Source organism: Mustela lutreola, chromosome 6, assembly GCF_030435805.1.
Source record: "Mustela lutreola isolate mMusLut2 chromosome 6, mMusLut2.pri, whole genome shotgun sequence".
In the NCBI taxonomy this organism is placed as follows: domain Eukaryota; kingdom Metazoa; phylum Chordata; class Mammalia; order Carnivora; family Mustelidae; genus Mustela; species Mustela lutreola.
Window position 1 is genome coordinate 120,692,778 of NC_081295.1, and position 26,386 is coordinate 120,719,163.

Genomic DNA, 26,386 nt, shown 5'->3' on the forward strand with positions numbered 1-26,386 from the left:
TGCAGTTGTGGTTAGGTCTAAAATGAGTCTCATGTAGGCAACGTATAGATAGGTCTTGTTTTTTTTAATCCATTATGACATCTTATGTCTTTTGATTGGAGCATTTAGTCCATTTATATTCAGAGTAACTATTGATAGATATGTATTTATTGTCATTTTATTATTTGTTTTTTCTTTGTTTCTGCAGATTTTGTCTGTTCCTTTCTTGTCTTTATCGGTTTTGGTCTTTCCACTCAAAAGTCCCTTTTCATATTTCTTTCAGGGCTGATTTAGTGGTCATAAACTCCTGTAGTAGTTGTTTGTCTGGGGGAACTCTTTATCTCTTCTCTGTTCTGAATGATAGTTTTGCTGAATAGAATATTCTTGGCCACATATTTTCCCCATTCAGATGAGCATATCATGCCACTCTTTTGTGGGTGGCTAAATTTCTGTTGTGATATCTGTAACTACCCTTATAGTAATTTAAGAACTACTTTTGTCTTGCTAGTTTTAAGATTCTTTTATTGCTATATTTTGCAAATTTAATTACAATATGTCTTGGTGTTGACCTGCTTTTGTTGATTTTGATAGGATTTCTCTGTGCTTCCTGGATGTAGATGTCTGTTTCCTTCCCCCAGATTATTTATTCCCCAGATTATAGGGAAGTTTTCAGCTAATATGTCCTCAAAAAATTTTTCTCCCCCCTCTTCTCTCTTCCTTGGGGACTTATGTTAATATTAGTGTTATTGCATCTTATAGAGTCATCAAGTTCCTTAAGTTCCCTAAGTCTGTTCTTGTGTTCCATAATATTTTTTTCTCTCTTTTGTTCAGCTTCATTATATTCCATTTATTTGTGTTCTATATCTTGTATTTGTTCCTCTACTTCTTTCAGCCTTGTGTTCACTGCATCCATCCTGTTCCCAATTTCAGTTACTGCATTTTTCATTCCTGACTGATTCCTTTTTAACTCTTTTATCTCTGTGGTAAGGGCCTCCCTGAAGTCTTCCATTCTTTTCTCAAGTCCAGCAAGTATCCTTAGGATTGTTGCCTTAAATTCTCCACAAGACATATTAATTATACCTGTTTCACTTAGATCTCTGATCATGACCTTATCTTGGTATTTCATTTGGGATGATTTCCTCTGTCTTGGCACTTTGTCTAGGCCTCTGCCTTCTTCTTCTCTGTGTTAGAATAGTCTAATATATTTCCTGCTTCTGAGAATAATGGCTTCATGAAGAGGTCATATTGTGTTCAGGGCCTGCCAATTCAGGGAGTGTTTCTGGTGTGTGCTGTCTGTTTTCTGTTGTTGTGTTTTGTCTGCTCTGACTTTCAGGTCAGTCATCTATAAAGGTTCTCCTTACCTGCAAGGGGTAGGTCCACAGGAGAAAGTGGGACAGGGTATGAGGTGTTATCAAAGTTTGTATGTGTCTGATGTGGAGGGATCCTGATGATGAGGTCTGGTTGAAGGGTTGCATCCCTAAGAGAATGTGGAGTTGGGGCACACGGTTAGCAAGTTAGGTAGCAAGTTTGTTGTTACTCTGGTTCTAATGGGTGTCTGTGTGTCTAGTGTGAAGGGTAAGAGATGGAAATGGGAACCACTAGCTCTTTTGTTCTTGAAGAAATCTCCCCAACATCCCTGCCACTCTAGCACCTGGTCTGTGATTAGTAAAGAAAAATCCCTCCTGTATACCCCAGGCTGTTTTCAAACTGCTGCTTGCATGCTGTATCTTCACAGGGTTGTGTGCTGTATTGTCTCTTTAAGGACAAGGACCCAGTTTCCTATTGCCCTCTGGCTCCCCAGGAGCCATGCCTGCTGATTTTTAAAGTTCTAGGTGTTCAGCTTTACTGATTTAAGAACTCGCAAAATTGTGTCATTTTGGTTTTTAAAGTCAAATGTTATGGGGATTTGCCTTCCCTGTGTGGGTTCCATGTGCCTAGAGTGCCTGGTGTGAAGGGTCTGCTTATCTCCCCTCTTGGGGCCCACAGCATCCCTCCTCCTATGGATAGTCCTGTGTTTCCATTTAGCTCCCAACAGCATCTCTGCCCTTCCTTGTTTCTTGGACGTGGTATCTTTTCATTTTTCTGTGGAGAGTCTTTTCTGCCAGGCTCCACGTGATTTTCTGGGCTATTTACAATGATGTGGATGTTATTTAGTTGTATCCATGGATTGAGGTGAGCCTAAGATCCTCCTACTCTGCCCTGTTCCCTGGAAGTTCTCCTCTGTCCACTTTTAAATCAGTTGGTTTTCCTTGTTCTTGATTTGTATGGGTAACCTTACATCAACCTCTTGTCAGATAGATGGTTTACAAATATTTTTTTCACATTCCATAGGTTGCCTTTGCATTTGGCTGATTGGCTGTGCAGAAGTTTTAAAATTTTATGTAGTCCCACTTGTTTATTTTTGCTTTTGCTGCTTGTGCATTTGGTTTTATATCCAAAAAATTGTTGCCAAGACATTTTCCTCAATGTTAAAACATTCATTCTTTTTTCTTGAGATATAATTGACATAGCATTATATTATTTTCAGGAGTACAACATGATGTAATATTTGTATATTTTGTGAAATGATCACTACAATGAGACTAGTTAACATCTGTCACCATAAAAAATTAATTCAGATATAACTGACATATGATACTATATGTGTTTCAGGTGTACAATATAGTAATTCAACATTTACATACATTATGAAATGATCAGTGTAATAAGTCTAGTTACCACATGTCACCATACAAAGAATACAGTATTACTGTCTATAGTCCCTGTGCTGGACACTATATCCTCATAATTTATTTATTTTATAACTGGAAATTTATTCCTCTTGATACTTTCACCCATTTTGCTCACCAACCAACCCCCTCTCCTCTGGCAACCATCAGTCTTTTCTCTGTATCTAGGAGTCTGCTTTTGTTTTTTCATTTGTTTTATTTTTTAGATTTCATATATAAGTGAAAATATACAGTATTTGTCTTTCTTTCTATATATTATTTCATTTAGCATAATACACTTAAGGTCTATCCATGTTGTCACAAATGGCAAGATTTCATTCTTTCTTATGGCTGAGAGGTATTCAGTTGTGTGGTGTGTATGTGTGTGTGTATGTGTGTAACATTTGCTTTAGCCCTTCATCATTGGTGGACATTTAAATTGTTTCCATGTCTTGGTTATTATAAATGAAGTTGCAATGGATATGAAGCTGCAGATATCTCAATTTTTTGAGGAAACCCCATATTATAGGGTTGAGCCAATTTACATTCCCACCAACAGTACGTAATGGTTCCTTTATCTCCATATCCTTGTCAACACTTGTTATTTCTTACTTTCTTGATGATAGCCATTCTGACAAGTGTGAGGTGATATCTCATTGTGGGTTTGATTTGCATTTCTCTAATTATTAATGATGTTGAACTCTTTTTCATGTACCAGTTGGACATTTGAATGCCTTTCTTAGAAAAATGTTATTTAGATCACTAACATGTTTATTGGTTCTATTTGGTCCAAGGTATAGTTCAAGTCCATTATTTTTATTTAATTGGATTATTACTAGTTTTTTGCTTTACATACTATACAATATCTATTTCATCCCAGGCATTTATTCAAACCTTCTCTAACCTCCACCAAATTATGCTTGTCTTTTGTCCATTAGTATCATGTTACCTTGTTCTTTTCCTTTATGAATTCTTACAGTTTATAATTATACACTAGTGGAATTTTATATATGTATATTTCTTCCCACTGAAATGTAAATTCTGTGAAAACAATGAATATATCTGCTTTTACATTATTTTAGTACACACAGAACATAGCATGGTATGTATCACAACACTGGTATTCAATGACTATTTTTATTTTTGCATTATTAATTGAATTAGTGTATATATTAACAAATTTGGGGCTTAGGTCAGCCAATAATATAGTGAACATTACTTTGGTTTTACTCTTATTTCTTGTGACATACATATTCTTTTGTGTTACATTTCTGGGAGGTCAGTGGTCTGGAGGAGGATTTAGTTACTCACATTTTCCTAAGTGGGAAAAAATGAGGGAAACCTTCAAAACCAAAGTAACTTCAAGAGAAAGCCTCTCTGTGTATTATTATTATTTTTTTGTCTTTCTTGGAATACTCTTGAAAAATTTTGTGTTATGGAAAATGTCAACCATATATAGTAGTGAAGACAATAGTGCCATGCAATATGACTTTAATAATTATTAATTAATGGATAATTTTGTAAACCCACATACTTAATCTTACACATATCCTGGATTATTCTGAAGTTATCTTACACATCTTATCATGTTCTTGATGAATATTTTATTAGAAAATTCTAAAATATAATGACTTTTTAAAATTTATTTATTTTTTATTTATTTTCAGCATAACATTATTCATTATTTATTATTTAGCATTATTCATTATTTTTGCACCATACCCAGTGCTCCAGGCAATCCATGCCCTCTATAATACCCACCACCTGGTACCCCGACCTCCCACCCCCCACCCCTTCAAAACCCTCAGATTGTTTTTCAGAGTCCATAGTCTCTCATGGTTCACCTCCCCTTCCAATTTCCCTCAACTCCCTTCTCCTCTCTATCTCCCCATGTCCTCCATGCTATTTGTTATGCTCTACAAATAAGTGAAACCATATGATAATTGACTCTCTCTGCTTGACTTATTTCACTCAGCATAATCTCTCCAGTCCCGTCCATGTTGCTACAAAAGTTGGGTATTCATCCTTTCTGATGGAGGCATAATACGCCATAGTGTATATGGACCACATCTTCCTTATCCATTCGCCCATTGAAGGGCATCTTGGTTCTTTCCACAGTTTGGCGACCGTGGCCAGCATTACCTTGATCCCCAAACCAGGCAAAGACCCTACCAAAAAGGAGAATTTCAGACCAATATCACTGATTAATACGGATGCTAAGATTCTCAACAAGATCCTAGCAAACAGGATCCAACAGCACATTAAAAATAAAATATAATGACTTTTTAGAAACATAATATTGCCATTACCACCCCTAAAATTAGAAAAAATAATTCTTAATACAGTCAGTGTTCAATTTTTGTGATTGTCTCAAAAGAATTTTTAATAGTTGTTTTGTTCGAATATGCATCCAAACAAAGCCTAACATTTGGTTGATATGTATTCAGTACTTTTTAATGTGAAGTTTTTCTGTTTTCTGTTTTTCTTGCAAATTATTTGCTGAAAAAATGTGATTTTCTAATTGTGTATGATATTAATATTAAATATTAATAAAGTCACACTTTATGTACACAGCCAGAAATAGTTCAAATAACTCAAATAATTTTTTTCAGAATCATACTTTAATATCATGAGGATTGATATCTAACTTTGTTTATAGTAATCATGTGGTGATCCTTTTTAACTTTTAGTTGATAGAATGAAATTATTGCTCTTTTCTTAAGAAACAATTTTAATTCCATTTTAAAATTATTTGAATACTTTATGAATGAATCCCATTTACAAAAGGCAACTTCCATTAAATTTTTTTGTCAGTATTTCTTGGGAAAGAGTCTGAGTAGGTCAACATTTGTATATTCCTGGAACACTAGTCATGAGATTTAATATAACTCTAAGAATAACACACACATGAGCACACACACTCGCACAAACACACACACACTCACACAAACACACACACATAATGTCCAAATTCCTGGGTTCTCACCTCATGAGTCATTTAAATTTACATAACATTAATTTGAAAGCCTAATGCCAAAAACTTTTCCTGAGTACATTTGTGCATTTTCAGGTGATCTACTTTTTTTATAGTAAAATTTTTATTTTATACATTTGATACCTTAATTGCTAACATTTTCTGTTTTATTTTTTAAAAGATTGTTTATTTATTTGTCAGTGAGAGGAAGCACGCAAGCAGGGGGAGTGGCAGGCAGAAGAACAAGGATCCCCGCTGAGGAAGGGACTGGGTGAGGGAACTGATCCCAGGACCCTGGGATCACGACCTGAGCCAAAGGTAGATGCATAACCATTTAACTGACTGAGCCACCCAGGCATCCTGCTGCTTTTTGTTTGTTTGTTTGTTTGTTTTTTTTAATACACTTTATTTTATAGTAGTTTTATGATCACAGCAAAATTGAGTGGAAAGTACACAGATATCCTTGTCCCCACTAAACACAGCTTCCCCTACTATCAATATCCCCTACCAGAGTGGTATATTTATTACAGTTGATGACACTACATTGACAGATTATCACCCAAAGTTCATAGTTTACATTAGCGTTCATTTTGGTGTAGATTCTGTGTGTTTGAATAAATGTGTAATGGCATGTGTCTGCCATTATAGTATCATACAGAGTAGTTTCACTGGCCTAAAATCCTGTGTTCTATTACATATATTTTCATGATAACCTCTGAGCCAAATTTATCAATTCCTAGCCTGAATTTTTAATTATTGTCTTCTTTCTACCCCACAGGTAGTTTTTTCTCCTTGAATCTTTCCACTTCTCCCCAAAGTAAACATTCATAAGATCGCTTACATATAACATACTTTGTTTAAAAATTTATGTGCCATAATGAGGGAAATACATCTTTTATTAGAGATGAAAAACCAAAAGTCAAATATTTCAACTTTTTGTTCTAATAATTATTTTAACAACCCTCCACCAGTGATATGTCCCTGACTGCTATACTCTATCTGTTCTCTTAGCCTAACCTAATCTCGATATCTCAGAGTTTCTGGGAAAAAAAAATCCTCTCAGTAATTTATGAAAAGAAAATAGTTCATAGCTGCATGTTTGAATCTCCTACATCATTAAAGGACTCAGAAAAACAGAAATCCTTTCTGTATGATATGATCCATCCTTTTAAATAAATTAATTATGGGTAGAACTAGCAATGTTTTCTTATGTATTTGTACAGCCTAAATATCAAGATTTTTCAAATTCTGTTGAAACTGCAAGAAAGTATTTTCACTTCCCTATTATGGATGAGAAATATATAACTCAGAATATATTTATTCTGTGTTATCATGTTTAAAATACTAGCTATAAAGTGCTAAATCCTGAATTGAATTTAGGTTTCTTTCCCTCAAACTATGAAGTATCAACTATTATATGAAAATTATGTCTTTTTCCCCCAATTATACTTTAACTTCATTCATGCAGGGGGCCATGGACAGGAACAGCCTCATACATTTCACAGCAATTCCATAATAGTGTGTTAGATAAAATGTATGGACACAGCAGGTACAGAGTGAAAAGACCGGGGCAAAATTATGCCTAAAACAATTTCAAAGGGCAAAATGACTCCAAGTCAAGTGACACAGAGTAAAGTCGTGGACACACTCAGGAAAGCCAGGGAATTCCATCCGTAGATCCATTTCCTCTGCCAGAGTTTCCACTAGGAGACAATGAATCTAGAAGAAGACGCAGCATCCATAGTTGCCAGTACATTATCCCCACCATGTTGTCCCTCCTGAGATTTCTTTCTCATAGGCTCATTCTTTCCTTGATCAGGAGGGGTAGGGGTGAGAGGCAGGGGGCTGGGGTATCGGAGTGTGTTGCTAGGGTGTACCAGGCTACATGGGGAATCACTGATCTAAACTGATCTGCCTAGAAACATCCTGCAGCTATATTCACTCTAGTGTCCCTGACATGCCATGGTGGTACAGGAAAGTCTCTGTGCTTATCTAGCAGGGATTCATGTAGGAGGTGAAGCAAACTGCACCTGTGTTCTCAGAAACTTAAATACTCCTGTGGTTTCTACTCCCATTCCTCTTACTGTTGCTACTATCCCTAAGTAGCAATAAAGTATTTGGTTCTTCTTAGATATGGACCTTATGGTCTTATTCTAACCTCTCCTGGCTTCCATTTCTTTTCTAGCCTAAAGAATTCTCATCTTCTCCTGGATGAGTAAGGGAGAGGGATGCTGGTCCTACTATCAATCATTCTTCACAAATTGAAATTTTCAAGTTTTGGAAAACAATTTTGACTTTTGGTACCTTGAAATTCAAAATTCCATTATTCCAACTTATTTCTCTGTCATAACTTTTAAAAACTATATTAAATGAGTATGAGCTTATTTCTTCATTTTTGTATTTCTTCTATAAAGAGTCTATACAGAGGACACAGTTCTAATATTACTTTCATTAATGTCTGAATTGGGAAGAGAGTGGTAGTGCCCCAGTGTGGGAATAATAGGAAGAGAGATTTTTTTTTTACATTTTTAAAAAATTTATTTATTTTTTTCAGTGTAACAGTATTCATTGTTTTTGCACCACACCTAGTGCTCCATGCAATCCGTGCCCTCTCTAATACCCACCACCTGTTTCCCCCAAACTGCCACCCCCCGCCCCTTCAAAACCCTCAGATTGTTTTCCAGAGTCCATAGTCTCTCATGGTTCACCTCCCCTTCCAATTTCCCTCAACTCCCTTCTCCTCTCCATCGACCCTTGTCCTCCATGCTATTTGTTATGGTCCACAAATAAGTGAAACCATATGATAATTGACTCTCTCTGCTTGACTTATTTCACTCAACATAATCAGGAAGAGAGAATATTAACATTAACTATAATATCAAAATATTAGTCTATACTTGCTTGATCCTGTGTAACTGGCCATGAAAATAATCTGGAAAGTGAGATTAAGTGGACCTGAGGCATAAGGGGCCACAGCTCTAGTCAGCCATGAGATGACAGACAGGAAAGTTTTACTAAAAGATCTCATAAAGGGAAATTTATTATTTCCACGGTAATAATGGATCAGGGTTACAAAGAACCAGGGAACTGGATGGAATATCCCAGATAGCTCACTGTAGGTAACAACTGACAAAAGGAAAAAAAAAAATCAGGCATTCAAGGGACAGAATTCCAAAGGGTATGTGAGCTCTCAGAGGATATAGGAGGACCTTAAGTTCCAGAAAAGAGGTGAGAGGAGGAGCACTGGAGAGAGAAGGAATACAGTGAGCTAGACCAGGCAATAGTGCCAGGTCACCTATCAAGTCCACTCTTCTGCTCTGGTCGGCAGACATGCGGTGATCCTGCAATAGGACAGACATGGGATGGTTGATCCGCAGGGGCTCCTGTGCTGTCACCATGCCCTCCCCCAGACTCCTACAACCTTTCAACCATATCTGTGTCCACAAATTCCTCCCAGTTTCCTTCATCCTGTGCTGTGAATCCAGCTCTCAGCTTTGACAAATCCGAACACTTACCTTCCTTTCTAGGGTGGGGCTCACAAGGGTCCTTGATGTCTGGAAGCACCGCTTGAGCGCAGCCCTTGGATAATGAAGACGGTGCCCACCACGATGCCCACAAGGCCCACAGACAACCCCAGGGCACAGACCACGGTCTCTGTCAGCTCTGACATAGGGGCTGGAATTTCAGGTTCTGTGAAAATGAGGTTGTGGATGTCAGACGTCAGAATGTTGGTTCATGTATATGTGTGTGGGATGGAGCAGGAGGGATGGTTTTTGTTCTATGAGGACTTAGGGCACCATGGTTAAGGAAGAGGGTAAAGTTTATTATTTGAAACCTTTAAGGTATAAAAAACATGAGATTTACAGGCTCAGAGGCAGGATATTCTGAACTTGATAGAGGAAGAAGGTGCCAACGAGGTGGAATTCATACGTACCCCAGTGTTTCACAAGTGGTTCATCCAGGCCCCAGTGCTCCACCTTGCAGTCATAAATATCATCAGCAGAAGGGAGGAAGGTGAGGTAACTGAACTTTAGGAAGGAATGATCCTTCTTGGCGAGGAAGCTGGTTTCAGAAACACCTTCTGTGACTGAGTGCCTGTTCTTCAACCATGTGACATTGATCACAGGAGGAAAGATGTTGTCCACAAGACAGATGAGGGTGTTGGGCTGACCCAGACTCACAGAAGACTTGGGAAACAGAGCCATCTCGGGAACCTCTGTGGTGAGGAAGCAGCACTGATATGAATTGCAAAGAGCTCTACCCTCAGGTTCTGCACTGTGTCCTGCAAGAGCCCATCCATCAACAGTTCCCCATCTGATGGTAGAAGAGTTCTTACTTTCTGCTTGGGAAATGCTATCTACACACTGCCTGTATTTTATCCCTGTGCTCTTCCCCCTGTGGGCATGCTTACTAAAGTGGCAGATCTATAGGACTTCTCTTTGAGGGGTTCAAGGAGTACAAGAAGTTAGGGTCCTTGTATTACATGACAATATTTCAGTTTTGTGATAGCAGATAATGAGTGTTCAGTAATTACTATGAGAAGATCTGAGGAAATATCCTTGGAAAGCAGTCAAGTGTATCTATCATAGGGAGAAAGGGAAAGAGACCTGATATGTAGGGATAGATTCAGTAAAGAGAGGCAGAGTGGTGGACACTTACCATTGGTAGCAGCAGTATAGTTGTAGAGTTTAATCAGGATGTTCAAGTTTTGTTTTGCTATTGCCAAGTTTCTCAGTGCACCTTGTGGGTCAAAACTTCCAAATGTACTAAACACAGGTAGCCGCCAGACAGTTTCCTTCTTCTCCAAGTCCACATAGAATTCCTCATCTCCATCAAATTCATGGGTGAACTGGCCAGAGGGACCATAAGACTGGTAGACATTTATGCCATAGGAAGCAACATGATCTGTTGGTCAGTAAGGGCGAGGATCAGGAAGTAGAAAACAGAGGGAGAAAAGAGCCTTATTAAACCAAGTGACAGAAGAAACTGGCTTTCAAATATAGTGGGCTTCATCTTTGGCATAGTCCTTAGGCATATTTCCCAGCACCACCTCTGTTCCCTCTCTCTCAGCGTTGGTAATTGTCCAGTTAGAAAAGCAGAAAGTCTGCTTTTCCAGTGTCATGTAGGCTCCACAAGAGCAGAATTATAGCAGCCTTGTTACTGCTATTCCCTGTGTACCTAGTTTAGCACCTGGTACATTCAGTAGGTTTGTAATAAATATTATAATAAAATGAATGAAGGAATGAATGAATTATCACAACCTATCTTCCTTTCTCAGAAATTCACTTTCTTTCCCTCAGCTTCATAAGTTTTATCTGTTTCTTAATTCTTTCATGAGTTAATAACACATGCATTTTGACTCCCCTCCCCATAGGACTGGTTCAGAGCAGAACATTTTCTCCATCATTCCTTCCTTCCTTCCTTCCTTCCTTCCTTCCTTCCTTCCTCCTACTCCTCCCCCCTCTTTCTGTTCCTCCTTCTACTTCTTATTTTTCCAAAGAAAAACACACAGAACCATATTATTTTAAAAGAGTTTCTTAACTATTATAGGGTAAAAGAAATTGTATGACAATATTACAACATATATACAAAATAAACAATGCTTCTAAGGTCACTGTTTTAACAATAGTAATCCTCAGAGAGGAGCACTTGATTTCATCAGAAATACAAAGTGTAAGCTTTATTAGATTTTATTTTTTCCACTCCCAACTCCTCCCCCCCCTTTTTTTCCTTTGAGGAGGTTACTAAACTTCTCTCATTATTCTGACTCAACATTTCTATCTGTTTAGGATTCCAGGCAAACTATGGACCTTTTCCTCAAATGGACAATGTCCTTGTGTGAGGAAGCCAAAGTAGAATGGCAGCAGTAGGACTCCACTCAGTGAGGCTAACTGGACAATTTTGTGAAGAAATATGCATTGTTGTTGTTGTTGCTGTTTTAAACACTTCCTCTTTATGTTCCTCCTCATTTACAGAACATCAGCAAGATGTCAGACAGCATGAGGAGCAGGGAGTAAAACATCAGTCAGCATGGTTTTCAAGGAGCTTATTGCTGACAGTAAGCCAAGTGAGTGCGGGAACAAAGACAGGAAGCTGTGGTGAGACCTGGAAGGGAACAGCAGCAGTCTTATGGTCCCACTTCCTCCGCAATACCTCAGCAGCCAAACCAAAGTTTGTTATTCATTCATGTTCCTTGGTCTTTGCAGGGGTCTTTCTCCTTGAAACAAAGTTCTCTTTACAGATTTCCTGGACACCTCCAATTCCTTCTCCAAGTACCTGCTTAGTTACCAAAATTTTAGCTAAGTTCTCTCATTGAACATGTTTTTGATCACATTATACCCTCCAGCACCTTCATCCCAGTGTCTTGCTCTCCAAATTTATCTATAACTCATCCAGCTCACTCTCTTTGACCCCCTTGGTTGATTACTTAAGAGACCCTCCACCAAAGCCTCTTTATCCTCTATACTTTATCCTTGACTCCTTTTTCAAACATGAATATATGCAATTATTGTTTTCATCGGGTACTTGTCCTGAATTGTCAACCGTTGATGAACATTACACTGCTAGGCCAACTGGAACCAGTCCACTTTTGTAGTTTCAGTCCCAGCTGAGTCCACGGTCCTGCACAGCAATGGTCCTTCTGCTTTCCTGCACCAGGGGGCAGATAGTATGTTCTTGCATCTTTGAATCCCCAAAAGTTACCTCATGTGTGCTCAAAAGTGTGTATTGAATGTCAATTGCTATTCTTGAGGATCAGAGAAAGTTGGGGGGAGTGGAGACTGATAGACACAGAAGTAGCAGAACAATATGGAAGTAATAAGTAGTAACCAAGGGTGTATTATGACTTGCGAGCTTAAACACTATTGCTTTCACGGGCCCCTTTCTCCATTAAAATATTAAAAATCATATTTCATGATTGCATTGGTCCAAAGACCAATATAATGCAAACTTAATTAAAAATTAAAATGTCTTCCTCTACTCTAAATGTTCATTTTTTTCTTTCAAATTTAAAAGAAATTAGAACATTTTTACAGGTGCCATATAAGCAAGACATACCCTTGGGACTGCCCTACCTATATCTAATGGATAAGTTGAGCCTGGCTGGGGCACTCTGGTGTAACACTGAAGAAAGGAAATTGGAAGTTCTCTGGAGAAGCAAGTGAAACCACCGAATGAAATTAGAATGGGAGTAGTCATGGTTAACAATGTTGGTGAAAATTAGAGCATGCGCCATTTTACTTAATTTGTTTTTTCTACTTTGGTTATTATAAATGAACTTTCTGGGTCAATAAGACAGAAGGAAGCTGTGTGGCTCAGTCTGTTAAGAGCTACCTCTGGCTTCAGCTCAGGTCATCATCTCAGGGTTGTGGGACCAAGCCCCACCTTGGGTTCTATGCTCACTAGGGAATTTGCTTGAGATTCTCTTTCTCTACCTGTTCCCACTCACAGGCTCATGCTCTCTCTCTCTCTCTTAAATAAATAAATAAACCCTAAAAAATTAAACAACAAGTATCTATTCCAGATCCTGGAAGGAAAAGAAAGGATGATAAAGTAATTCATGAAAAGAAGGTGTGAAAAGGTGGACAGTGAAGGTAGAAGAGCTGGAGTGATTAAATAATTAGTGTGTGCTTGTCCAGTTTTCCTCTGAAGGGGTATCCATTAGCTAGAATGAAGTATAGGTAATTTGAGTTGACAATTTAAGGATAACATAATTTAATTAATGGAGTTTTTAATAATAAAATTCTCAACTTTTAAATAAAAATAAAGATATTCTTTACTTTGTTAAAGATAAAAATTATGGATAGCCCAAGTCCATCAATAGATGAATGGATAGGGCGCCTGGGTGGCTCAGTGGGTTAAGCCGCTGCCTTCGGCTTAGGTCATGATCTCAGGGTCCTGGGATCGAGTCCCGCATCGGGCTCTCTGCTCAGCAGGGAGCCTGCTTCCCTCTCTCTCTCTGCCTGCCTCTCCGACTACTTGTGATTTCTCGCTGTCAAATAAATAAATAAAATCTTAAAAAAATAGATGAATGGATAAAGAGGATACAATCAATCAGTTATCTATCTATCATCTATTATCTACCTATCTAACATCTATCTATCTATAATGGTATAATATTCTACCATAAAAATAATAAAATCTTGCCTTTGTAACAACATGGATAGATCTAGAGGCCATAATGTTAAGTGAAATAAGTCAGCCAGAAAAAGACAACTACTATCTGGTTTCATTCGTATGTAGAATTTAAGAAATAAAACTAATGAACAAAGAAAAAAAGACCAAAAAACAAAACAAAACAAACGAGAATCTTCAGTACAAAGAGCAAACTGATGGTTGCCAGGGGTCAGGTGGGTGGGGGGATGGGTGAAACAAGTGAAGGGGATTAAGAGTACGCTTATCTTGATGAGCACTGAATATATATGGAACCATTGAGTCACTGTATTGTACATCTGAAACTATAATATATCCTGGAATTAAAATAAAAAATACCAAACCACACCTGTAATAGTAACAATTAAGAGACAGGAATGATCATTGACATTTCTATTTCTTCATTATTGGAAGAGCATTTCTAAATACATTTTTTACTTGATTATTTGTGAAGTGACATATATGAGGTCATGTGGTAGAATGACTTGTCTACAAGGACTACAGGTATTCAGATGGGCTTGTTTGCCTAATCCCCCCATGCCAGTTTCCAGTATGAAAATGTGTGCAGATCTGACACAAAGAAGAGGACACCCTTGTCTATATCTACGTAGTATACATAATTCATGGAACTCTACTCCAAGTGAGACTCAGAAGAAACACATAAAAAGCTTCAATGTTGTTCAGAGACATTTGGGAACAATAGTTCATGAATTTTTAGTAACAAAACATCTACTCATGGAAACATTTCTAATCTTTGGGGCAACCATAAATGAATGCCATTGAGCCCTGCAGGCTGTATTCACTGGATCTGATAGCAGAAAGGAATAATGTCCTTGATGAACTCTGCAACAGCACAGGTAGCAGAGAATGGGCTGGATCTCCAGTTTCCTGGAGGAAGGAATGACCATAATTTTTAGACCTGTTTAATATTGAGAACACCTTTGAAATTCTCTACTATTTCTATGCCAATCTCTATTTTTATCTCTTCTAGTTCCATTTCCCAAATATAGTAATTACATCCCTCAGCTGTGCACTCACCCACAATGTCTTCACCACCAGAGGGACCCATCATGGTGGTCAGAGTGAGGGTCCCCAGAATCAGAACTCTGTTCATCCTTTTCTCCATGTGGTTTCTGAAGTTGCTGTTCTGAGTGACAGAGCAATGGTGAGGACCCAAATGAGAAGGGAATCTAAAGACACCCAAACCAAGCTCTGCTAGGTCAGGTTCTGGCCAATCAGAAAAATCCCCTATATGATGACACCTCTGTTGCCACTTGAAGAGTTTGTACAAAGAAAGTTGAAGGGATTGGGAAATCCCCTTGTGATGTTGCCTCCATTCAGAATAGACCTGGGGAAATTATTTAGAAAAGGAGGGAGGATATTAAATTAGAATCTTCTTATGGGAGTGTATGCTTGCTGGTGGCAAGAGGGGTGGGAATTTCTGATTAGCCTTGTGTACCGATAACATCATCCCTTACATGGTGTTCTTCAGGATATTCTGGGTGACAACTCCCAGAAATTCTCCCATAAATTGATTCCCCTTCTTGGCAATTCCTTACTCCTTCCCCTTTCCTGGCCTCCATATGTGGGTTTATTGCCTTTCTTTTTTGCTTCCATAGTGCATAAAACATTCTCCACAATTTGAGTAGATTCACCTACCTAAAGTATTGTTGGTGGTGGTCAAGGAATACCTTTGCCTTTCTACTTATGCAAATCCAGTTGAGTTAAGTTCTCATGTTCTCAAAATGTCCAGGATTTGCATCTGGAGCAATAAAAGAAATCATAATGTTGGGACACCTGGGTTGTTCAGTTGTTAAGTATTTGCCTTTGATTCAGGTAATGAACCCAGGGTCCTGGGTTGGGCTCCCTGCACAGCAGGAAGCCTGCTTCTCCACCCCACCCCCCTGCTGGGGTTCCTTTTCTTGCTCTCTCTCAGTGTGTTAAATTAAAAAAAAAAAGAGAGAGATGTCATAATGTCATGAATGCTGCCTACAGTAAATGCTGTGTTTTAGGCAATTAGGGGACACTGATTACATTAAAGACAGTTTGGGATGCCTCATTCTATGATTTATAGTTTTTCAATTCTTTTTGTAATGAAGAATTCAGATCAAATGGGCAGAGTGAGGGGAATTGCTGTGACTTAGAAATTAGTTTCCTTTCCAGAATCTCCTGGATCTTTTCATATTCTTTATCCTGCCACAAATTCCAGATATTTGTAAGGGACTAGAAATTGAGCTAATGTCAAGGGCAGTCATTAGAGGGAGACATATTTTTTATTTTCCTGAAGAATTGATTTTCTGTGTGTTTTGGAAATCACAAGTTAATGGGGGTGGGAGTGTGGGGGGGTTCCACTTAGAGTCCATCTCTCTGTCCCTGTCTGATGTCCTTCTGTTTCTTGGCACACTGTCATACCTCATGATGACAGAGACTGTAGGAAGAGTGAGACAGGAAAAGCCCTGGCATCTAGCAGTCACCTGGTACTATTAAGCAGGTCTTGGTGTTGCCAGGAGCTGGTCTGCAACTCACAGCCAGGCTCTGGTGTTTTCCTGGTGAACATAAACAATGTCATAGGACAGCAGTGTCAGACAGCCACTCAGTGATCATGACAGATCAAGACAGAGCACAAGGCCACTCAGTAATCATGCCTGAACACAGACAAAACTCAAAGATTGTCAAAGCCACAAAAATGACCAAGCATCCCTCTTTCCTAGATGATACAATTGCCTTCTGCATCATTGCCAGTTAGAGCTTTAGCCTCAGCCTGGTCTTATTCTAGGTAAGATTTATTAAGATGCCAACTGTAGAATTATTCCATCCTACTGTCTTCTACTTCCTGACAATCCAACTAAGAGCAGAGTCCCTCTCTCTTAAATCCTCTTCAAAATCACCTAACACAAGCCCAAACCCTATAGTAGTTAAACTGTCAGTTTTATGTGTTGGTTGGGCTCTAGTCCTCAGTTAATAAATCAAATATTAATGGGGCGTGGCTCTGAAAATATTTTGGAGATGTGATTACAATTCATAGTCAGTTGATTAGGAAAGAGAAGTCTTCCTAGATAATCTGGATGAGTCAGAACCAACCAGCTGTAAAGTCTTCAGAAGCAGATCTATGGGCTCCTGAATGGCTCAGTGGGTTAAGCATCTGGCTCTTGATTGAAGTTGAGGTCTTAATCTCAGGGTCAGAATCTAAGCCCCATGTTGGGCTCCATGCCAGGTGTGGAGCCAATTAAAAAAAAAAAAAAAAGACCAGAGATGAGGCTTCTCTGAGAGAGAAGAAATTGCACTGTGGGCTGTAGCACCTGCCTATGTCTGGAATCAAGTCTGTCTTTCCTGACAATGGCCAGACCTGTAGATTGGATTTGCCCAGTGTACCCCATAATTATTAATTAATATTTCCTGCTTGTTCTGCTCTTTGGTTCCAATACCCTCTTACTGAGATGCCCATGATTCTCCATGGTGAGTTTTCTCCCTCACCACAATGAACAATTAAACCAACTTGTTCATCCACAAGTGTGCTCCTGATGGTCTTTGGCTGGAGGCATCAATGGCAGCTCATCAGTGTGCTGTGAGGAATAGACATATGCTGCACCTGAAATGAAAAATTCCTAGGGCTCCCCCTATACCTGGAGGTATAGGTATAGTACACTAATATCTTCCCGGTTTTCAATGAGGATATTGAGTTTCAGAGAGGTGGAGGAATTTGCTTAGGGTCACACAGCTGGTGAATGCAGAGGTGAAATGTGACAAGAGTAGAAGCCATGAGTCTTTGTAGTGGTTGGGAGTTTCCTGTGTGGATTCAGAATACAGAGTCCTAAGATAATTAGGATAGATATTTGACCCTATGTGTGGATTTAGTTTTCAAGTGTGTGTCATTATGGATGAAGAGAGATTCTGAGGTTCCACTGAGGCATGCTTCATTTATGATGTGGCATCCTTCTTTTAGTGCAGGAAATAACATGTTTCTATGCTTTTCCTGGATCCAGACTTAACTGCTTTCTACTGCTAAAATCAGAAACAAATAGGAGTCAGCCTAAAAAATACACTAAACAGACAAAACCAGTTTATTCATACAAAAACCTTAATTTAGCTTATTTTGTAAGACTAATTGAACTGGTTCATTTCTTGCTTGTGCCTTTGGAAATGACAAAGGAAGGTGGACTGTTTCTTATGGTTGATATGAGGTAACCACTGAAAACTGTAATATTGTAGCCAGTCCCTTTGAAGAATTAGCTGTAACTGCTTTCTCATAACATAAGCAACTTTATAACAAGATATACTTGAGCCTCCTTCCACCTTCTGGTTTAAATGCTTCTGGTTTGCAAGCTGTCTTACTGGCATATGCACAATAAATTTTTACTAATTACCACTTCAGAGATTCATTGGTTTTACTTTGGCTGTTTTGATCCTTTGATATTTCCTTGCAAAAATTACCCAAGATTTTGACAAATGGACAAAACCTTTCTTGACGATACTCAGAATTTTACCTATTACTATTAATATAATCTTTAAGGAAAATTCAACTCAAATTAGGAAATTAGGATGTCATCCCTGTGGATCAGAATTTCATCTTGGTTGGGAAGTTGAAGGTCCAGTGTCAGATCTCAAATCCTGGGAGAAGTTGAAGTCTAATGAAGCCCATGTCATTAACTATACGAAGATGAGCTTTGTCTATAACCCGACTCTGTCTCACCTCCTCCTGCTGTCACCCAAGGAAACTGTTGTAGTCACTTCAGTCTTCAGGTCATAATTTTAACATAAGGTAAAATTAGTAGTGAATTGGATCCAAGAGAATGGTGTATCATTTTTGACAAAAATTAATTTGTTACTAACTGAAAGGTAAATGAAAGACTTTTTTTATAAGTTAATGGTAGAAAAAATTTTGAAATTTAAAATATTACTTTGTCCAATAATTTTCTTAAAAGGCACTAATTTCCTCCTTTGATTTAACTAATTTCCTCCTTTGATTAATATAAATGAAATATGTCCTTATAACTGACATCATTGGAAGCCCTCTAAGAAATTATTTAGACAGAATGTAGGTTAGTTCTAACTAACATTTATAACATTTTCTAGGGACTAGTGTATTTTCAAATTCTTTAGTTCTGACTTTCAACTCCTTTGTCCTGTCCTAACCCTGGTTATTATGCATTGGTGAAGTTTTACTAAAAAGGCCAAATCCTCTTGTAGACATGAGAGATGCTTCACAGCAATAACTGAGTCCAGAGAAGCAGACGAAAGAAGAGGACAGACTTTGTAATTGAATAAGTAAGTGCTCAACACTAATTCACCTTGGGCAAGTCACTCAAAATATATCAGCCTGAGTGAACTTTTCTATAAAAGGGAATGAAATTAAGAGTCACTTATGGTTTGTCTCCCTCCCAATCCCATCTTGTTTTATGTGATAGTATATGATGAAATGAAATTATAAATAAGTACAAATTATAAGGTTTAGATATGGTCCAGTTCCTGGCACATGGCAATACTCACAAACGATAGCAACTCTATACTGACTAATATTAATGGTGCTAGGCCAGGGATGGCCCATAGCTTTTCCCTCATTCATCCAACCTTCTCCCTATGGCAGGGTGGGATTGGAGAGCCTGGAAACCAGAGCAGCACTAAGAGATCACCAGGAAGTTGAATTTTTTTGTGAAGGATATTATCTCATCAGCTTTTTCTATACACAAACCACAATAAAATGTAATGATTTGAATAATGTTTTAGTATTTTCTCATGATTCTGAAAGACAGCAAATGGTGCCATGCCCATGTGAGCACACTGTTCTGGGGCAGCTCAGGCAAGTCCCAGTACTAAGTCAATTTAAGAGGTGAGTTAACATTGCAGTTCTTAATACTATGAGCTGTAAAAGAATTTATGACAATTTTTGCAATGTACCACAATGTTCTCTGGCTTCCGGGTATAATAGAGCAATGAGTTTTGCATGTGAGAGTTGGAGTGCTTCCTTAATTGCATGAATCCCACCCACTCACCTACTAAGTTTTACTTTCTCCCCATAACTTTCTCAAAGGAGATGTGAACCAAGAACAGTTGAATTCCAACATGCACAAGATGTTTTGATTTGTTCTCTCAAAAGACATTTAGGGTTTCCTAATGAGAGTACAGAAAGTGGGAGAATTGTAAGTGATCTTATCAAGCACATTTTTATGCAAAGGCCTTTGTACTGATAATCCAGTCACCTGTCCTCTCAAATGAAAAAGCTGATTGTAGAGGCTGCTTTTAGGCAAACAGGTTTGAGGGATGGAACGCAGACAGGTCCATCAGGTGAGCCACCACAAAATATCCACAGGCCCTCACTGACCAATGAGCTAGTTACAACTTGGCACAGTTAGCAAAAAAGGGAGAGTTCCATAGGTTGCCATACAGCGTTATCTTCCCCTTTTAAACACAGCCCCCACCCACTGCCTCCTTACAGACAGCCTCTCCTCTGTGGTCTTACCCTCCCTTGTCTATCTCCATTGATCTACTTCAGGTGAATTCTTTCCCTTCCAGTGCTACTGGCTTCCACCTGATCCATGCCTCACATTTGCGGCCCCCATCTGATTGAGAGAGACCACATTTAGGCACCACATTAATGAAGCAGATGGGCATTGCAAAGACAGTTATTCTGTTTTTCATGTAATATCACTCCCACCTAATCTTTGCCACCAACAATTCCTTTCTATGAACTAGTTGCTTTCTCTCTTAAACTGCTGAAAACCCTCAAAAATTGCCTCCATGTCTAGATCTTTCACTAGAACTTAAGGGAACTCTTCAGCTAAACTGAATAGGTTCTTTGATAAGGACGGCATGCTAGGACTATAGCATATAGTCAATAAATGCTTGTTCACTGAACTGAAGCTCTTCATTTATCAGGTTACAGTACTGACTGCCTGGAGACAGATGATGGTCTTCATGTCCAGGGGTGTTTGGTTCTCTTTCCAGGAACTCTCCAATCCTAATGTACTTTGATGTAGTTTGAAGAGGTGGGGTTTGGATAAGGTGGCCAAAAAAGAATTCTTGAGATGTCTTCAGTGCAAAAAGTGATTTTATTAAAGCACGGGAGACAGGACCCATGGGTAGAAAGAGCTTCCCTAGGGTCTTGAAGAGTCACCAATTATATACTTTCAAGCTGGGAGGGGGTTAGGGGCAGCAAAAGCCTCCAAGATATTTTGAAGACAAGGTATCCAGAACCTTGAAGCATTAGCTATTTTTAGGAAATGTCTTTCACTACTGTTTAATGAATCCTCAGTCATGAGACCCCTCAGATATATATCAGTGAGGCATATGCTTGGAGGATGATTCCTAACATTTATCTGGGAGGTTGGGAAGGGGATGGAGCAGAGGGGAATGGAGATAAAGGGAGCTTCCAAAGGAATAGAAACTTGTTTAAAGTAGAATACATTTAACAGACTCACAGGACGCTGGAGGGTCAGGCTAATATTGACTTTTGCCCTTAGCAAAGTGTCAACATCTAAGCAGCTCAGTTCCCATGGTTTCAAGGACTGGTCAATGGGCTGTAGGAAGAAAGGTAATTTAATTTTTTTCTTTTGTCTCTGTTTAGCACATGGGTTACCATGATCATTCATTATACAGGAATATTTGCTTATTGTTAGTCAATAAAGCAAATGAAAAAGATGAAATAAATTTTAAATGTAATTGTCTATTTTAAATTACATTTTTTAAACCAGATGTTAATACATATAGTTAAAGCATTTTGCCTAGGAAGTTTTAAATTGTGATTTAACTAGAATTTTAAAATACAAGTCATAACACAAGTAGCATTTTAATGTTCAAATAACTGACAATAATAGGGAAAAGTGACCCACATGTGTGCAAGTTTGGGAATTTTCAAAAAAACGTTTCCAACAAAAAAAGTATCTTATAAAATCATGTTTACAATAATAGAATTGATGACAAATTATTCTTCGTGGAGTATTTCTCTAAAGCTATATGTAATATAAGCCCTGGCAGTTGATTTTCCTTTTGTAATGTGATTGTCCTAGTGAAGACTGTTTGCTGAGGCATCCAGTTCAAAGGCTACCTTGAATAAACACATTACCAGCCAAAGGTAATGAGCCAGGATTCCCTACTCTGATTTTTCTGTTTGTTATAGAGATCTAGTTGATCTATCTATCTACCTATCTATCATCTATTTATTTTTCAGCTTTTTTTTTATTTGGGAGAGAGAGAGCATGAACAGGGTGAAGGGCAGAGGGATAAGCAGATTCCCCACTGAGGAGAGAGCCAGCTGTGGGATACCATCCCAAGGCTCTGGGATCATGACCTGAGCCAAAGGCTGATGCCCAACCAAGGTGCCTGAGATTTAGTTGATATAGATAACTAACTTCCTCCACCTTCCTTTTTTCTCTTTCTGTGCTTTAATCTTCTCTCATGTTTTAAAGTCACCAATAAAGAGTGAACCTGCAAAATCCTGGGCCCCTACTCTCAGCCTTGGTAAAGGTAGGTACTCCTCCCCACTCCCACCTGTGACCTCAGTATATGGTTGGAGACTGCTGTGTAATTTCCAGGATTTGTAAGTAATAAACCTTATCTCTTCCAAAGTTTCCTGGTTATTGCTGAGGGATCTTTCCATCTTATTAAGAATCACAGGAGTTGGTCCTGCAACAACAGTGTTTATGGATAGCCTGAGGCATGCACAAAACACTATCTCATGAAAAGGAAAGCTTTGTCTAGCACCTGAGAGATTGTAGAGATGGAGGGCTTAGACTGTGCTTTGAGGACAGGATAAGAGAGAGGGGAAGGACCCACAACCCCTTAGGCCTCTTTTCTCAGCCTATGCTCTTGGTTAGATCCCCTCAGCAGGAAACAGGGCAAATGGACCTAGGATATCCTCATTGTTCATACCTAGACCTTCATTGCTCTACACCAGGACCCCAACCTAAGGGCCTTTTGCAGAATGTGTTTGCCCGAATGAGTCAGCTAGTAAACTCCCTCCTGACCTATTGGATGACAGTTATGTAAATCAGCCTTCTCCTAGTAAACCTAGGTTGCTGGAGGATACACAGGCTATCCCTAGCAAAGGGGACTCTGACTTTGTCTCTCTCTCTGTTCCTTCTAATAGATGTGGGGGCTTCTCCCTCACTCATTTCCTGTGTTAATGGTTTTAACTGGAGCCAGCTGGGGTTAGTCTAACTTGAGATGGAGACTTTAAGGAATATTCCCAAGAAGCTGCTGAAACTCTTTGTTTTGGGGAAATTCCCTGTCTTCTGTGGCCAGACCTGGACTGCTTAACCCCTCCCCCTGTTGGCAGGAAAACATGGCATCTGCTTATTCTGTGGAACTGATAAGCTCTAAAACCGGAAATCCTTTCTCTGCTTCCTGGTAGCACTTTGTTTCTTCTGTTTCCCCTTCTTGTGTTTCTGCACCAACATGGGTGCAGCATACATGACTGGCCTCTAGACCATGCACAAAGTTTCCTTCTCTTCACTGTCACGGAGCAAGAAGAGCACCCCCTGGACCTAACACCCCCCCACTCCAGATTTCCCCACCTTTGTCTCAGATAGGCACTGAAAATGAGTGGGCTCAGATGGAACATAAATCAGTATTTAAACTAAGTTGTTTGTTGGTTTAATTAAGATAGACATGTCTTTGAAGTTACAGCAATAAATGTGAAACATTTATTCTATCAAGGTTTACTGAAAGTCAATAAACCTCATGTTACCTCTGTTGGGCTGTTGGCAAAAAGATGACTAAACTGATGGTTTATTGTCTATCAAAGTTTTCATGGGTAATTGCTGAGATTGCTTTCAGAGTCTTCGGTAACCTGAAAGTTCATAAAGTTTTGCTTGGATGATAAATGGAATTAAATTTGTTGGACATCTAGGTCTTCCAAATGGGACAAAATGCTAAGTCAATTACTGGACATAGGTTTGCGCTTTTGACTTATTGTAAAGAAACTAAGAATATTTAAATTTATTGGTAAACATGTTTTGTGCTTAACTGATTTACAAATGAGCTATTGTGCAACTTCTCTGATGTATCCATCTAAAGAATTTTATTGTAACATTCACAATTGATTAATAACTGATTAGAGACTAAGGTGCTTCTAAGAGTACAAAATTCTGCTAACTGTATCTAAGACTAATGGAAATAAGGGAAACAACTCTGTATGTGGAAAAGCAGATACATAAGCAAGATAAGGAATGGGAATGCATTTTGCTAAAGATAAATGGTAATTTGTTCTAAAGGAAATGGTTGTTTGGAAACATAATCAGAATGCAAAGAAAAGTTGTAGAAGGTTTGTGTAGGGAAAACTTTGGAATAGAATTTTAGGCTTGGTCAGGACAGACTAATATTGAAATGAATGGGTTTTAAAGGTACATTGGTGTAAGATTAAAATTCTCTCCATTCAAAAAGACAGTTTTCTTAAATTAATCTGCGGTTAGGAAGAAAATGTAAACAGTTGTTTCCTCTTTGCCTATCCAGAAAAAAACATTTCCCTCATTTTGCCTATATTAGGTCTTTAACATCCCTAATTATATTTAATTTAATTATATTGGTATGTGCTTTAAAACTTTATATGATTTTAGCAAAAGTTGACAAAATTTAAGTTGTAAATGAAATCTCTAACTCATTATGCTTATTTTTGGTATGCTAAGTTACTTAGGAAGTACTGCTAAATAAATGACAAACCTTGGGCTACATTTGGATAAATGCTATAACTATTCTAGAGATTCTATGCATTTCCTAAAGTTTTAGTGTTTTGATAGATCATCCCTTGATATTGTAATTACTGAAGTGTTATGTATCACAGAAGTAACCTGATTTCCTTGCCAGCTAAATTGTAAACTCTCATCTCATCAGCTCTTTAACCATATCCATTCTGAGTTTTTGTCATTTATAATTGTTTTAATTCTCTTGTAAAATGAGTTCCACCTTAAAGGAGATTCATATAAAGGACTTTCCAGACAAATACAGATATTTGATATATTTGAAAATCCTAAAACTGAAATGGATAAGAATTTCCAGAACTACCTAAAGCTGCATTCAAACTAAACCAGAATTAGTAACATGGGACTAAATGACTGAAAGATTATAGTGTTGAGTCTGTTATTTTAAACGTTGCTGGTTCTCTGATGTTTGCTCTTCCAGATTAGGGAAACTTTTTTCTTAAAATATCTGTGACTTACAGAAATGTAAAAATACTTATTTGTAAACAAATCAAAGCATTCAACTTTTCTCTTTATCTGAATCCTCTAAGGCTCAAAAGGTCTCAGTAAGTATTCCTTCTTCCATGACAATCAGTCATTTGCACAAGTTCAATAAGAATCTGTTCTCCTTGTAACAGGACACTATTGGAAACATGGGTTATTTTACCAAGGCTTTGATTGGAATATCATATTTGAGAAAGACATGCATAGATTCAGATATTGGTCATATTGGTCATATCTGAGTCTATGCATGTCTTTCTCAAATATGACATAAAGACATAAAGACAGTTTTAAGGCACTAAGGTTGACTTTATGAAACCTGGAAGCCTTAAAGCCCCTTGGAACTGTTGGCCTGGTACCTTGCTTAAAGAGTTCCCAGCAGCCTCACCAGGTGAGTAAAGAATGTCACTTCATGGAAGGTGCAGGAACCTCAGGATACACTGTGGACCTCAGGAAGAGGAGTTCACCCAAATCGACAGGTATTGAAGGCATGTCTGATGGCAAGTATGTGGCTTGGCTTATGGCCTGGAGAGGCTACTAAAAGTTCAACCTAGAGATTCCTTATATAAATTTCCAGCAAAGAGATCTACATGATCTCTCACTGTTCTTGATGATCTTATGTAAATAATTAGTCCAAATCTGTTTAAACTGGACTTGTTTTTCAAATAAATTAGTCCTAAATATAAAATATATTTATATTTTATATAAATATAAAAATATATTTCTCTGGAAATGAGGGTTATTTTAGAGAGAAAAATTGTGTTTTAATAACACACCTTTGTGGATTATAGGTTAGATTGTCTTTAAAGTTTTGTTTACCTAATTAGACAACTTGAGGTAAACATCAGAGAAGTTGCACAATAGCTCATTTAGACAATCTTGTTTATTCTGTGAGGATAATAACAGAACCCCATGGGCACATAACTATTTAAACAACTGGAAAATGGGATTGATTCCCCAGCAATTATGTAACTTACACCTTGACCAATTCTGTGGGGCTAGGATAATTGCCTAAAAACCAGTACACCCTACCCCATAGGATTAACTATGGATTTGTGGAGATAATGGATGACCCCACTTTCTTTATGATTGGATTGGGTAATGCATGTGGGACTCCCCTTATCACTTGACAAATTTTCTCCAACTTGCCAGTGATCCTTTGTAATTAGGATATTGTTAGGGCTGGAGCTTAGTCCTATTTATCTTAGAAGCCAACTCTATTGAGGTACAGTTGAAAACAAATGCTTTAGCTAAGCATAGAACAGCCCTCCTTGTAAAAAGAGCCTCAAAGCTCACATGGGACAGTCCCTGACTGTAATGACTTCACATCAGGTCCAAAATGTCTCAGAAACCAAAGGCCACTGATGGATGATGGAGGCCAACTTATGAAATACTGGGCTACA

At 38.3% G+C, this 26,386-nt stretch overlaps 3 protein-coding genes across 3 annotated transcripts in view; 1 reads left to right on the plus strand and 2 right to left on the minus strand.

The window, feature by feature from the left end:
- Window positions 1-26,386, plus strand: part of LOC131834279 (HLA class II histocompatibility antigen, DQ beta 2 chain-like) — a 113,739-nt gene that overhangs the window by 19,906 nt on the left and 67,447 nt on the right. The gene's annotated exons all lie outside the window — the stretch shown is intronic.
- LOC131834281 (HLA class II histocompatibility antigen, DQ alpha 2 chain-like) lies at window positions 8,684-14,984 on the minus strand. The gene is made up of 5 exons (XM_059178727.1): window positions 14,851-14,984; window positions 10,321-10,566; window positions 9,596-9,877; window positions 9,177-9,351; window positions 8,684-9,002 (listed from the first exon to the last, which is right to left on the minus strand). The coding sequence occupies exons 1-4, from the start codon at window positions 14,936-14,938 to the stop codon at window positions 9,197-9,199; spliced, it is 771 nt and encodes a 256-aa protein (XP_059034710.1). The 5' UTR covers window positions 14,939-14,984; the 3' UTR covers window positions 8,684-9,002; window positions 9,177-9,196.
- LOC131834282 (SLA class II histocompatibility antigen, DQ haplotype D alpha chain-like) overlaps window positions 8,684-26,386 on the minus strand; it is a 112,728-nt gene continuing 95,025 nt past the window's right edge. Inside the window, exon 5 of the mRNA XM_059178729.1 lies at window positions 8,684-9,002. The gene's annotated coding sequence lies outside the window, so the exon portion shown is untranslated. The remainder of the gene's footprint in view (window positions 9,003-26,386) is intronic.